The sequence below is a fragment of the Ahaetulla prasina genome, chromosome 7 (genome assembly GCF_028640845.1).
Source record: "Ahaetulla prasina isolate Xishuangbanna chromosome 7, ASM2864084v1, whole genome shotgun sequence".
Classification (NCBI taxonomy): domain Eukaryota; kingdom Metazoa; phylum Chordata; class Lepidosauria; order Squamata; family Colubridae; genus Ahaetulla; species Ahaetulla prasina.
This window is the reverse complement of record NC_080545.1, coordinates 86,839,914-86,856,174: the sequence shown is the minus strand read 5'-3', so window position 1 is coordinate 86,856,174 and position 16,261 is coordinate 86,839,914. Positions and strand designations below refer to the sequence as shown.

Here is a 16,261-nt window from a genome sequence, read left to right as displayed (position 1 = left end):
AAGTTTGGACACCCCTGCTTGGCAAGGTAGTCTATCTTGGGGCTCTTCAAAAGTTCAAGATTCTTTCCATAGTTCAAATCTGAAATCTAAATTGGATAAAATTCCCACCTGTCTATGGAGATTCTCAGTCATCCTGGTCATGGTTGTCCCAAAGGTGCTTTTTCAAAAAGGCAACTAGACAGTTCAGAACTGAAGAAGTTTCTTAGATGAGAAACGAAACATCTTCAAGGGAAAACAAAGGAACTCCAATTGCCTTTTGAAAACCTCATCCTAACCTTTGGGATTTCAGCAAGTAGTTAGGAACTGACCAGGAATATAATTCAAATGTAACAAACTAACAATCTGATAAAATTATAAATTATGATGATAGAGCGATAAACTGATACATATTGGTGGCAATCTCCTTTTGGTTAAAAGTCTGAAGAAATAAGGAGGAAAAAAACCCCAACCAACTCTTTTACAATGAATCCTCTTATTACCCTATTTCCTAAGGCATATAAACCAATGTAACATAATCCATTTATTCAATTACTTTTTGTTAACTACTAAGAATTTCTTATTGCAAAACACACAACCCCCCATACCCAAGGAATACCTTTCAAAACATTAGCGGTACTCAGAATTGAAGGGAATTGCTCTGCCTTAAAGTATTAACAGAAAACGACCTTGGGGAAAAAAACCTAAAAAAAAAACTACAAAGAAGGATGCATTTACAGAAATTTGGTCTCTATTTATTATTAATTATATTAACAATGGGTTTTTTTTACTAGATTACCTTCATCCGCACCAATATTAGTTTGGATAGAAATGTTGATTCTGAATACTTCGCTTAAATTTTATATTATTAAATTGATTTATGGGTTTTAAATTTTTTAATAAATTTTAGGGGGAATATTTTTATCTATAAGTAGCCAAATTAAATAGGTTTTTTAAGGGTTGTTTTTAGTTTTGTATTGTTGTTTTCTTTCTGTATTTTATTTGTGGCTGTACACCGCCCTGAGTCCTTTGGGAGAAGGGCGGTCTATAAATAAAAATATTATTATTATTATTATTATTACCTAAAATACTTATATTTTTCCTTATGATCTCATACGTATACATATATTATGCACTTAAACTCCCTTTTTATCTATTTGCTTTTAAATGAAGCAGTCCCTTATTTTTAATTCTACTGGGGGGGAGGGCGGCTCAGATTACGACCACAATTGGATCATAGAATTAGAGTTACTGAGAATTTCTTAAGTGAGTTTTGCCCCATTTTCTTGCCACAGTTGCTAAGTGAATCACTGCAGTTCTTAATTTAGTGACACGGTTGTTAAATGAATCTAACTTCCCCATTGACTTTGCTTGTCAGTAGGTCGCAAAAGAGGATCATGTGACTTTGGGACACGGCAACAATCATAAATATGAATCGATTGCCAAGCATCTAAAGTTTGACCGTGTGACCATGCAGTGGTCGTAAGTGTGAAAAATGGTCATAAGTCATTTTTTTTAGTGGTGTCACTTTGGTCACTAAATGAACTGTTGTAAATTAAGGATTACCGGTATTTTGGGGGTAGTTTTTTTGTTTTGCAAAAGAAAAAATCCTTACAATTCAATCTCAAACTTATTTCCAGTAACAAGCCATGGCCAGAGGACTTGGAGAGTTACTTTGAAAGCATTCGGTGCTTTTCCATTATGTCTGAATAATTTCTGCTCAACGCCATGCATCTAACATTAGGGGATTGTCCTGACAATGTGCATCCTTCTTTTCTAAACCAAAATCACACCAATGTTTTATGTTACGAATATAATAAGAAATGTGCCTTCGTTTTCCTTGGAATTACTTGTTTTACGTGATGGTGGCCTTCTAGAAAAGAAAAATAATTCCTTAGCAGACGGCATGACAAAATAAGGCATGGAGCTGCTGGTAGCCTGATCTTTAGAAAGGTAATGATTCAAATATTATTTTTATTTGTGTCGCGTGCAGGCAGTAATTAATCTCAAGTGAAATAGGAGAGAACAACCCTTGCACAGATTATTCTTTTATTTAAACATATGTTCTTAAAATGTCAAGCAATTGATTTTACAACGTCAGGGCTGTAACAAAAATTCACACGGGAGCATTTTTCTGTTTTGGGCAAGAGATAAAGAGGCCCAGATCCAAGCTGTTTGCTTGCAGTTCTACTAAGGTTTTTTTCCCCCCTTCGTTCCCAAAGAAGTTAAAAAAAAATAAAATTGAAAAGTCAGGATCTATAAAATAGTCGCAACTCAATCATGTGTAATTCAAAACATTCCAATTGGAAGTGTGAAATGCCCCATTTTCAATGTGCAACAGCTGTTCCAAAAGCAAAACAAGCTGTTTTGAGCATTTTTTTTCACACTCCAAAACAGCTGTTTGCAGTGAAATAGGACAGTACAACTTGAAATAAGTGTGCGTGCATGAATGTGTGTGTGGGTGTGTGTGTTTCAAATGCAAAACTCCTCTTCAGCTTTGACAATGTTTATTATCGAACTTTCTGGACTATAATGTATACAGTACGTCTGGCCCAGACAATCCTGTTTCCTTATTCATTTGTGCAAAATCGTTTTGTTTCAAATTTCAAAACTCTTTAAAATTCTATTACGTATCAAAACTCTAAGAAATTCTCGTCTTCTATAGAGGGAGCACACTTCAAAAAAGGTAAAATAACAGGAAAGCTATTTCGTGTTGAAGTTTCCTATAGGCAAAGGTTCCTTTATGTCTGACTGTAGTATGTGAAGTAGCTACTTATGGCTAGCTGGGACTCTTAAGAAAATTTCAACAGCTCTCAATTTCGAAACTTACTTGGGAAAACTTTGCTCTTCCTTATGGCTTGAAAAGCTGAAACAGTTGGAAACATGAGGGCTGACACCCCCCAAAAAATTTGGCTACAGCAGCTAGACCCATGATGGCGAACCTATGGCATGCGTGCCACAGATGGCACACAAAGCCCTCTCTGCGGGCACGCAAGCCGTTGCCCCAGCTCAGCTCTACCACGCATGTTGCTGCGCATGCGTGGGGGTGGGGTACATGTGGGAGGTGCGTACGCATGGGGGGGCGCGGGGGTCGCATGCGCATGCACGAGGGTGGGGGGAGCATGTGGGGGTCGCACATGCATGCGCGGGTGGTTGAAGTCCACAAATCTTAAAGTTGCCAAGGTTGGAGACCCCTGCTACAGAGGGCTGAATGAGCCATCACCACAAAGCCTTATAGTTAAAGATCCAAATTTAGGCCCTTTCTATTGTGAAGTACCGTGTTTCCCTGAAAATAAGACCGGGTCTTATATTAATGTTTACGCCAAAAGACGCAGTAGGGCTTATTTTCTGGTTTTAGTCTTATTTTGGGGGAAATATGGTACTAAATGCACCCACTTGGCTGACAATCTTTTTTTTTTTTATTGAAAAAGGTTTAAAAAAACAAAAACATTTCCCCCCCTTTTTTCCCCCTCCCTTCCAGAAATCCCTCTTCCCCTCCTTCCCCTCCTTCCCCCGGCTTCCCGGGTCAATCACAAGGTATTGTTATACATAAACCAAACATAGAGTAAAATTTTCCCTTCTAATCCAATTAACCTCATCCAAATCTTTTCATCTCCCAACCCCCTCCCCATTACATAAAATAATACTTCCTAATTATTCAAAGGCAATCTGATATTTCTTAATCTGATATCTGTTTTGTAGATAATCAATCCATTTTTTCCATTCAATTAAATATCTTTCCTGCATATTGTCTTTTTAAAAAGCTGAGATTTTAGCCATCTCAGCCAAATTAATGACTTTCAGTATCCATTCTTCTATTGTAGGTACCTCTTCTTTCTTCCAGAATTGTCCAATCAACAGTCTTGCTGCTGTTATTAAATTCAGAATCAATTTAGTCTCAATCCCTGTACAATCCTTTATAATTCCCAAAAGGAAAAATTGCGGCAGGAACTTTATCTTCTTCTTCAGTACATTTTGAATAATCCACCAAATTCTTATCCAAATCTTGGCTGACAATCTTAACTAGGGCTTATTTTGGGGGTAGGGCTTATATTATGAGCATCCTGAAAAAATGCTAGAACTTATTTTTCTGGTTAGGTCTTTTTTTCGGGGAAACAGGGTAGCAATTCTTGCAATTGCTGATAGGGTGATGATGTCTATGCTAATTTGGCCCAGAAAACTTCTGGCCCTTTTCAGTACTGTCACATCCTGTTAGTTGTATGTATGAGAGAATTCAGATAACAAGCTACTAGAATCTCAGATAACTTTGGCTAGATTGGTTGCTGGCTGAGGAATTCTGAAAGTTGAAGTCCACAAGTCTTAAAGTTGCCAAGGTGGGAGACCCCTGCTCTGTAGAACCTTTTCAGGGGAAGAAAAGATTTCAAATAATTCCACTGTTATTTCTTAACGTGAAGAAGGCATGATTGATTGAGCACACTCCTAGTCAGGACTGCAAGGTTGGGCCACAGTTATATCTTCCCCTCATAACACACACCAGTTTGGATTCATATGCTTTCTAAATAGACTAAATAGCATCATTTTGAAACTCTTGAGCCACTGAGGTGCTTTTATCATGATCTATTCCAACATTGCTGATCGTTAGTTTTTGGTACACTTTATTTATATATATGGCAATTGACAAATGCTTAATTTCAAGTACAAAATTCACCCTAAAATAATCGTTTCCTGTTTGTTTCCTGAAATCCAGGCTGAAGACGATGTGTGCCTACAAAATATTAACACTAGACATTTTCAACATTCAAAGATTTCTCCATTGATTCACCTGGGCCTTGGGCCATTCTAAGAACACTGAAACTGTGAAATGGAGGCATCACAGTTTTAATCCGTTTTGTAAAGCACTTAGTAAGGACCTGGTTTCGGGGAGGGGGGCGGGGGGGTGGGAATAATCCAGAACATTGTTGGTTTAAATCTTTCTCTCTTTCACAGCATAAATCCGTCACCAGTCTAAGCCATGGGCAGGTCATAGGAAGCTGGGTATCTGCCGGTCACGTGATAATAAATCTGTGCAATGAATGGAAACAAAAAAGCAGAAATTAAACTGGGATAATAAAACTGGCAAATTATGGGTAGGTTAATGCAAAAGTGGACCCAGCGGATAGACACTTAATTATTCACACTGATTAAGAGCATGCCTTATCTGAAGCCATTCTCTTTAAAAAAAAAAAAACTTTCCTTCAAAGTTTGGCAGCCAATGTCTGAATTTCAGTGATGGGTTCACTGAATGGCTTCCTGAATGGGTTCCCCACACTTGAAAACCTATTTGAAGCCCCCAAACAGGCCATTCTAAGGTATGGGGAGATTTTAGGGTGGGAGAAGGAGCAACTGTTGGATTTCCATAAAGGTAATCCTTGATTCATCACCAGTCTTTTAATGACGACTGTTCAGTTACAAGCTTTTTTCCAAGAGCCAACTGGTCTTTTTTTTTTTAGACGTTTCACTTCTCATCTAAGAAACTTCTTCAGCTCTGACTGGATGGTGGGGAATGGAAGGATTTATACTCCTTGCAGACAGCTGGTCATTTGCATTCTTTTTAGAGAGTCCTTGAGGCCACTTGGGGGTTTACCTCTGTCCTCAGGGTCACCTGAGTAGTGCAAATGGAAGGAATAAAAATCCTTCCATTCCCCACCATCCAGTCAGAGTTGAAGAAGCTTCTTGGATGAGAGGAGAAATGTCTTCAAAGAAAAACCGGAAAGTCCAGTTGCCTCTTGGAAAAAAAAAAAAAAAGGCACCTCTGAGACAAACCATGACTTGGATGACTGAGAATCTCCACAGACATTCCGTTAGGATGCACTTTTGAAAAAACTACTTACGTTCCATCCTTGAAATTTGGATCCCCCCCCCCATGATCACATGATTGCGTTTGGGCATTTGGCAAGTGACTCACAATGTATGACTGTTTGTAGCACCCCTGCAATCACCTGGCCAGTTCCAGCAAAAAATGCCCTGTGACTCACATTACAACCTTCACAAAAACGGTGGTAAAATTGAATCTAGTAACTTATAGATAAGATAACTTTTATTGTCATTTCTTTTTTTACTGTGAGCACACTGGCCCACATTAAAAATGAAATTCTGTTGCCTGCTCTCAAAAGAAAGTATATATCTACCCATACAGACATAACACACATATACACATGCCACAAACACACATACACCCATACACACACACACATAAATATAAATATATACACACACATACATATACATATATAAACATATACATACACACACATACATACATACATACATACATACACAAACACACATATACATACTCATACCCATACACACACACACAAATATAAATATATACATACGCACCCATAAATATACATATATAAATATAAACATACACACATCCATACACACACTCATAAATATAAATATATACATACGCACCCATAAATATACATATATAAATATAAACATACACACATCCATACACACACTCATAAATATAAATATATACATACACACCCATACATACACCCATAAAGAAACACATATGTATATAAATATATACATACACACACATATACACACCCATATAAATATATACATACACACCCATATACCCATACATATACATATATAAATATATACATACACACACACACACACACACATAAATATACACACACACACACAAACAAACACAAACATATACATACACACCCATATACATAACCATACATATGCATTTATATTTATACATATACATAAATATAAATATATATACATAAACACCCATAAATATAAACATATACACATACACTCATATACCCACACCCACACCTGAAGGAAAACAAGTCATGAAGTGGATGTGTAGCATCCCAGCCAATCCTGCGGACCCTCTCGATCTCAAGGACCCTAACAACTTAACTACCAAAATTCCACACTCTACTCTGGTCATAAATCAAGGACTAATGGTATTGCCTCCTCCCTAGAAGTCAAGAGGCTGTACTGTTGCCTTTGACCACTGAAACTCTCTCCAGCTGTGGATTGCTTTATTAATTGGAGCAAATACATTCTTCTATTAACCCAACAATTGTGCTAGGTTAGCCCAGATTAAGGGTTAAATGTATTGGAGGAAGTGGAAGCTTCGAATCTAACCTGTTTTTCAATGTCTCCCAGCAAAGTACTGGCACCCAAGCGAAAAAGTTCTGGTTTCAACCATTCTTCTCCCAGTTCCTCCTTCATCAGGGAAAGCCAGATCAAGGCCTCTTTGGCTTTGCGAATGCCTCCTGCAGGTTTGAATCCAACCTTAGGAAAGAAAAATTAAAGAAAGAAAGAAAGAACTATTATGTTAGGCTCCAAAGAAGTCACTGCAGGTGTACAGCAAATAGGAATTTGCATATAAATGCATACATCTATCCAGACAGGGTGTGTGTGTGTGTGTGTGTCTAATTTACAGAAGGATTTCTTTCCTGCCTTCCCTCTCCAAAATGCAGGTGCACAAAGTGGCTTATAGGGTAATAAAATACAGTATAATGACAAGAAGAAACACACTACTAAATAAAAGAAAATCACTAAAAATATAAATGGAAGCATAGAGTAGAAAGCCAGGGAGCCCCAGATATCTATGGTGGGGGGGAGATATAGTATGTATTATACAAGCACTAAAAGCCTCAAAGCTAATTTGGGGAAACCGTAGTTTACTTTTAAAGAAGAAATATCTTTCTAATATTAAAAAACCTTGAAAAATTGGCATGGCAAGTTCGCTGAGAAGAAGTATTTAAATGCAACCAATAAAACTGCAGTAAATTTAAAAGATTTGGAATGAACTACATATTAAAAAGTGAGGGGAGTGAGAGAGTGAATAAAACTCACACGTGACATTCGCAGCTGGGGAAGAGCTCAATGTCCACTGTAGACATTTAAGGCAGGGGCCACCAACCTCGGGGCCGTGGCCCACTAATGGGCCGTAATCCTTTTAGAACCAGGCCACTGAAGTGGGTGGGCAAGCGTGCACATGTGCGCATCCCCACTCCTTCTCAGTCACCTTGGTCCCTCTTTTCTGCCCCCCACCGGTCTGTAAAGCTGAAAAGGCTGGGGAACTCTGATTTTTTTTTAAATTTACATTTATATCCCGCCCTTCTCCGAAGACTCAGGGCGGCTTACATTGTGTAAGGCAATAGTCTCATTCTATTTGTATATTTATATACAAAGTCAACATATTGCCCCCCCAACAATCTGGGTCCTCATTTTACCTACCTTATAAAGGATGGAAGGCTGAGTCAACCTTGGGCCTGGTGGGACTAGAACCTGCAGTAATTGCAGGCAGCTGTGTTTAATAACAGGCTTCTTACAGCCTGAGCCACACCGTGGCCCATTTAAGGCATTTAAGGCATTTACCGTATTTTTCAGAGTATAAAACACACTCCCCCTCCCCTAAAAGAGGGTGAAAATTTGGGTGTGTCTTATGTGTCGAATGTAGCCCCGCCCACCCATTGGCCCCCACCTTTTTGCCTCTGCCTCCCAGCAATTTACCTCCTTGCAGCAAGCAGCAAACAGCCCGTTTCAGCTTCAGCACAGCCTGATTGTCAGTTGGATCAGCCTCCCGACCCTCAGCTATTTCAGGCTGCAGGGTTTGCCATTGCCTATTGCTGCACAGAGGCAAATTGCTGGGACTATTAAATTACTGAACTACAACTCCCAGCATCCTTTTCAACTGGACTGAAAAGAACAAGCTCCATAAAAGACCAAAGCTTTCTTGTTCCCATTGCCAGCCAATGAAGCCAAGTTTCTTCTAATCTTGGAAACAATAAATAACTTTCATGAACATCAACCCTTGATGTGAATTTCTGCATTTCCACTTCTTGTCAATTTTATCCACGAGTGGGCTGTAAGTAATGAGAGCCTCCATGTCAGATAAAGAGATGAAAAATTGCTTTTTTTAAAAAAAAAAAAAAAAAAAGGAGGAAGAAAGAACATGATTCAAACACATCTATGGCTTGTCTTCAGTAGGGTGGTCAAATATGGCAACTTTATGACCTGTGGACTTCAACTCCCAGAATTCCTGAGCCAGCAGGAATTCTAGGAGTTGAAGTCCACAAGTCATGAAGTTGCCATATTTGCTCTCCCTTGTAGAAGAGGCTTTGATGCATGTAACTTGGCTCTTCTTCGATTTGCTCCTGTATAGAAAGCTGCCTCTGAACTTTCCATAAATTTAGTTTGTGTGGTGCAGTAAACTGATCTTAACAGTACTAATAGTACATTACACCTATATTAATTGTTATTTTACTTTGTATTTATGTGTTTTTATTTGCCTGTGAACCGCCCTGAGTCCTTCGGGAGATAGGGCGGTATATAAATACGATTAATAAATAAATTAATAAATTAATAAATATTATATATAAGTAGCAACTCAACTTCTAAGGCCTTGGAACTTGACCTCAATTCCTTTCGCCACCTGAAGCATTCACATTCCCACCAATAATTCCATTTCTCATTTCCCCAAACAAGCCATTATCCATAGTGGAATATTTTTGTCCTAGAACCATAAAAGATTTGGCCACTATTCCCATGCTGTTTCACTGCATTTCATTATTTTGTTTAATAAGTTCATCTCTCGGACTTTTTTTTTCTCATCACCTTGTATTATTAAAAGTAATAAGTTTCTCTGGGCTAGGAATTCCCCAACAGAAAAACCAATTTGTGTGTGTCCTTCAGTATTGACAGGAAAAAAGAAGAAGTTTATTTCCTATTATGCCAAATGCTTTTTATATTGCCGCGACAGCTTATCATTCAATAAATGTTAGTCTGCAGCCCACTTCCATCCTTGGGAGAAGTTTAATTTCTGCATTAACCTGTTTTTACTAGCCGATGCCTTTGCAGAAAAGCGTCTGTGGTGGGAACTGAGTTGGTTTGTTAAAGAAAGCATTTAGGAATCTCCTGCCAACGATAAACATGGTCTTTGGTCTAATAAAAGGATATAGACTCGGTTTACACATATTTTTCATTATTATTGTTTTCAGAGCAAGCACATGCACGGGATTCTTTTGGTTAACAGAATTTTAATTTCTGCCCGACAAATTCTCTTTAAGTTTAATGAGAAAGGTGCTTTTTTCGAGAGGCAGCTGGACTTCCTTCGTTTTTCCTTGAAGATGTTTTGCTTCTCATCCATGAAGCTTCTTCAGTTCTGAAGCTTCACTGAAGTTACTTTTTTCAATGTCATTGTACCTTTGAACGGTCACAAAACAAATGGGTTACAAGTCAAGGACTACCTGTATGAAGCAGTTCGTAACTGCGTCACACTGCCACATCTCAAAGGCTGAAGAACGACGGCCACATGAATGTAGGTGTCTACAGAGGGGTGGGGAAATATGTGCACAACATGATGGCATTTATGCAGTGACCGGTCACACAAGACCTTTTGACATAATTGTGGCTGATAATGGACGCCATTGAGTTTGGCCCCCAGATGTCATTTGTTCACATATCAAATAGGCAATCTAAGTGATTTTTTTTAAAGCCATCTAGGCCAAAATTGTAAAAGCTTTCTCAATGGATTCTGGATGAAAAATGCATGAACAAAATGAATGAAAAATGTCCGTGTGTCTAGCTTCCCTACTTTGATCAGGAAATATGTATCTCTGCAAGTGATTAATCCTTCAGAACTGTCATGTTTATTGTGCGTGGTTTCCCCAATGGTGTGGGGTTGTTTTTCTTTTTGTGTTTTTTTTTCTTGCAAACAAGTCAATTTTGAAGCCAAAGCTTCTAGGAAGAGAAATGCTTAAAATCTTCTGTTGAATCATTTATGTCATTGGGTCAGGTGCTTTATCTTGAAATGCATTGTTGCTGAGATCTGGAGAACTATGTGAAGTCCTAACAGAGATGTCACGCGGGCAAGGTTGGCTCAAAGGTAGCTAGTGAGAAATAACGTCTGTTGCAATTTTGCTCAGGAGCGATCGCATTTGTGTAATTTGGGGGCTAGGAATACAATCCATAAGTATGTCTGGATGAGAAGTTAACATCATGAGGTACATGGTCCAGCAGAAAGCTGGCAGTTAACACTTAGAGCCTCCTATACCAGCAAAGCTTTGCTGGCTGAGGAATTCTGGGAGTTGAAGTCCACAAATCTTAAAGCTGCCAAGGTTGGAGACCCCTGTCCAAGACCACTTGTCTCTCTTTCTTGTTTCACAAGGAAGGACTGTTTGACCGGCCTCTTTGAGAAAGCTTTACATGCATAGACAAGGAGTCCTCCTCTTCTGTGTCATGAGGCCCTAAGGAGCTTTCCAGCACTCCAAGAAACGCTAGCAAACCTTGACAAGAAAACAGCTGACTTTCAGTGGCACAATTGCTTTGTTTTGTGAAGTAGTGAATGATTGGGAAAGAGGTTTGCTTCCTAGAAGCCTTCTACTTATGGAATGGGAAAACTTGCCATAGCCAACTCACTGTGGCCAACTCACCGCAACCAACTTGCCGCAGCCAACTCATTGTGGCCAAATTCGCCACAGCCAATTTACTGCAGGCCAACTTGCCATAGTCAACTCACCACAGGACAACTCACCAACAATTCTATTTAATTACAAATTAAGGCCAACATAGGTGTCCCAGGATAACGTTACAGGATCCAATCTGGGTCGGTCACTAGGACCAGTGGTTTAGTCTTCTGAGCTGTAATTTTATTCCCAAGGAAAGGATTTATGAGTGTCAGCATTTTTTTACACGAGAGCCCAATATAAGCCCTACTCCCCAAATAAACCCTAGTTAAGACCCTGCCCACTCCGGGGTGCACGGAGTGGGGCGAGGTGCACGGGTAAAAATCAAGCTAGGGTGGGGATGGGGGATGCGATGTCAAACCCTGAAGCTGACCTGACTGAAGCCATTTTGCTGCTTCAGTGTTGCCACACACTGGAGCTGAGGGATAGGGAAGGAGGAACAGAGATAGCTGGGGTTTTGTAGCCAAAACAAAATACTTTCTCTTGGAAACCAAGGACATTCTCACACCTGGTCAGAGAGAGGAGGAGTGATGTTACCCGGCAACCAGACACCACCTCAATTTGACCATGTCATTGATTGTTTGGGGAGAGGGGAAAAACTTTTGCTTTTAATTAGGTGAAAACTGTGGGAACCTTCAGAGTCGGTTTTCACCAGATCTGTGCCAATATAATATATCTAATAAAGCTATTCTTTGAGGAATCTATCCGTCTCGGAGTTTTGCTTGGTATGGGTGTATTACATGCAACCCTGACAGAGGAGCTATCATGTTACCTTATAGCCAGTTTTCCAGTAGTAGTCTCTAATAGCTCTCACCATGACCAGCCCCACTGGGAAAGTAGCATTCACCGCTTCTTTTCCGGTAGACGTCTTGATAAAATCGGATCCTTGGGAAGAGAAGGGAGGAGAAAATTTTATGTCAGCAAAATATAATATCAGAACTCCTAGATTTAAGGTTCATTGTCAATACTGATCCCCTCTCTTTTCAAAGGCAGGAAACAATGGGATTTGAAACAAAAGCTATGACAGAGAATCGCTTTGATTCAAAATTCCCAGCCAACAGTCTTTCTCTACTCCGTTCCACACTGCGTTTTCATTTACTTTTCAAAAGTCCGCATTCATTCATTCATTTTAGCCACCTGTCTCAAACAAGGAACTCTGGGTGATGAGTAACAGAATAGCAGAATCGAAAGGCACCTGGAAGAACTTCTAGTCATTGTGCAAAGCTGGCTGAGGAATTCTGGGAGTTGAAGTCTACAAGTCTTAAAGTTGCCAAGGTTGGAGACCCCTGAACTAAATGATCTTAACAACTTTCCTAAGAATTAGATTCTACCCCAATATTTTCTACACCAGTAGGACCTTTTGTCTCTCTGACATCTGAAATACAGATAATCCTCGGCTTACAACCAAAACTGAGCCCAAAATTTCTGTGGTTAAGTGAGTTTCGCCCTATCTTACGACCGTTCTTGTCACAGTTGTTAAATGAATCACTGCACTTGCTAAATTAGTAACATGGTTGTTAATTGAACCTGGCTTCCCCATTGACTTTGCTTGTCAGAAGGTTGCAAAAGGTGACCACGTGGCCCCCGGGACACTGCAACCTTCATAAATATGAGTACATTGCCAAGTGTCTGAATTCTGATCATGTAACTATAGGGATGCAAGTGTGAAAAATTGTCATAAGTCGCTTTTTCAGTGCCATTGTAACTTGCAATGGCCACTAAATGAACTATTGTAAGTTGAGGACTACCTGTACTTATTTTGCATGTTTACACCTGAGAATTTTTATTTATATGAAACATTACTCTCCTCCTATCTTGCCACCCTGCTTTACCTATGGAACCAACTCCCTCTATGAAAAGCTGGCAGTGTACTCAGTATCCCTACCTCCCAGGTACCCGCCACCTATTTTTGTCTCTATTTAAGACCTAAGCATAGGGGAAGCCCTCAATTAATATAGAACTGAGAATAAACCGTCAAGATCATTATCCAGAAAACATTTCAAGAGACGAGGCATAGACAACAAGGCTCTAGTGTTTTACAAACTTGGCAACTTGAAAATGTGTGGATTCCATATAAAGAACAGTTGCAGGAACTGGCTATGTCTAGTCTGATTAAAAAAGGACTAGGGGTGACATGATAGCAGTGTTCCAATATCTCAGGGGCTGCCATAAAGAAGAGGGAGTCAAGCTATTCTCCAAAGCACCTGAGGGTAGAACAAGAACCAGTGGGTGGAAACTAATCAAGGAGAGAAGCAACTTAGAACTAAGGAGAAATTTCCTGACAGTTAGAACAATTAATAAGTGGAACAACTTGCCTGCAGAAGTTGTGAATGTTCCAACACTGGAAGTTTTAAAGAAGTTGTTGGACAACCATTTGTCTGAAAGGATATAGGGTTTCCTGCCTGAGCAGGGGTTGGATTAGAAGACCTCCAAGGTCCCTTCCAACTGTTATTCTATTCTGTTCTGTTCTGTTCTGTTCTGTTCTGTTCTGTTCTATTCTATTCTATTCTATTCTATTCTATTCTATTCTATTCTATTCTATTCTATTCTATTCTATTCTATTCTTTCAACTCCCAGAATTCCCAGGCAGCATGGAAAACACTGGTCTGGATACATTTGACTTCATTTGATTTTACATATGTCCTTTGCCATTTCACTACGTTGTCTGCCCCGCAGAGCTTTTCTTAATGAGACGAGAATGTTCCTTCTTTAGAAAGAAAAAAGCAAACTTCTTTGCATCAACTCATATGTTCTCCCTCCCCTCATTTTTTTAAAAAAAATCACAAAGTTTAAGCCCTTTTGTTTAAGTCTTCCACTCCTATCTCCCACTTCCTCCTATCGGAGTAAGGTAAGTCAAAGCTTTTATAAGTCTGATAATTAGAAATCTCAATGGTATGGTTTCATTAAAAACTTTCATTAAACAACATCTGCCCTTGTATAGGGTCTCATAATCAATTTGGTCAAACAGAAGGGCTTCTAATCGGCTGTTGATAAAAATAGAAGATGAAATTTTAATTCTAATAGATTAACCACAAACTCAAGATAGTCTTCAAAATCCATCTCGCTGTATTCTCCAGTGGATTTAACGACTATTCAGCAACTCATTACTAAATAGAACAAGATGAACATTTTCCAGTTCATTAAAGAAATGTACTATGTATTTTTGCATTGTCCTCATGATTCGTTACAAGGGGTCTTAATTACAAGATAATGGATAATGGTTATTAAATGCAGGCTCCGGTAATGAAGCTCTATTCATTTGCAAGCCTCGGAGACCGCAAAGAGGGGAAAATAAAATTACTAGCTTCAAAAGATTAACGGATCAAATTATTATTCAATTTTGAAAATCTCATTCAGACTTTGCAGAAACAAGAAAGGATTTTTTTTTTAAATAGTAGTATTAGGATTATAGTGAAACACTTATTTTTAAAAAATAAAATAATATCTTAAGGCTATTAGCAGAATAATCGGCTTCGGATGTGATTATCAAAATACAGCCAATTTAGAAGTGTCTTCTAACAATGAAAACAATGCACTATTTTACTTTATGAACAAATTCTATTTATGATTCAGGAGAGAGTTTGCTAACAGGATACTATAAAGAACTCAGAAGATGGATGCTGGCACGGAGCTTTACAATATAAAGGTATTATTCATGTTTTATATTTCTCTAATGAAAACAGGGAGAGGAAGAGAAATGGAAGGTAAAATGGAGGCTCTTAAACATATTTCATATTAGCTTTATAAATAAGGTGTTTCTGGCTGTATAATTCACCTGTCAGTGTCTTTTTTCTCTCTCTCAGATTGGTAAGGAAAAAAAAAAGAACAAAGTTTAGGCAAAAAATAAAGTTTGACTCCACTGTGGGAAGCAGCTGTGATGAGCAGCAACAGAAATTCTAGGTATCAAGAGCAAAAGTCAAGTTTGGGAACAACATCAAATGAAACCCAACCTGTGTTGAGCTTCAGAATAATCAAGGATGATTCAAGGTCAAGCCACATAATGAGGTGATTATTTCGAGAACAAAAACTCTACTTCGCATCACGCGAAGGATCTGGACAAAAGAAGCCAGATTTATTTTAAAAGTATACATATTATTTGTACAGAAGAAAATAAACGTCATAACTGAATCAGAAATATAACGCATCTCATCATTCTGAAAAGACTGGGTGCAGCTAACAATCAGTCTAGGCCAAAATGTGGTTTGTTTTAGTTTATTGCGTTACACAAACCTACCCACCGTTTTAAACAGGGTTTATGGTTTAGCATGCTGCACAAATCCAGCCAGTTGTGATTCATTCAAAAAACAAGGGTTAAATAAACCATAGCTCAGCAGAGGGTGCCAATCTGGCCCTTGTAACCAGGTTCTGTCTACTATCCAGGTGCTAAATAATGCACAGAGGTGACATCCAAGTATTTGCTTTCTTTTTTTAACAGATCTTTATCTTTATTGCGAACTTGAGCGATCAATTTTCCAGGTGGAACACTTCAAAAAGCAAGAATACCTAGGCATGTAATCAAGAAGCCTCAATGATTAAATGTGGAGTCGCAACCTAAGAAAAAGTTGCAGGTTCTTTTTTATTTATTTATTTTATTTATTTGCATTTATATCCCGCCCTTCTCCGAAGACTCAGGGCGGCTTACACTATGTCAAGCAATAGTCTTCATCCATTTGTATATTATATACAAAGTCAACTTATTGCCCTGTTCGGTTCTGCAACCCAACAAGAAAAACACAGACTTCAGAGGATAATTAGAACTGCAGAAAAAATAATTGCTACCAACCTGCCTTCCATTGAGGACCTGTATAATGCACGAATCA

General features: G+C 38.7%; 1 protein-coding gene across 1 annotated transcript in view; it reads right to left on the bottom strand.

The window, feature by feature from the left end:
* Window positions 1–3,499: 3,499 nt before the first annotated feature.
* The window catches only part of DERA (deoxyribose-phosphate aldolase), a 65,859-nt gene continuing 53,097 nt past the window's right edge, over window positions 3,500–16,261 (bottom strand). The window contains 3 exon segments of the mRNA XM_058191272.1: window positions 3,500–4,998; window positions 7,111–7,260; window positions 12,214–12,326. Coding sequence (XP_058047255.1) covers window positions 4,942–4,998; window positions 7,111–7,260; window positions 12,214–12,326 — 320 coding nt within the window. The 3' untranslated portion in view covers window positions 3,500–4,941.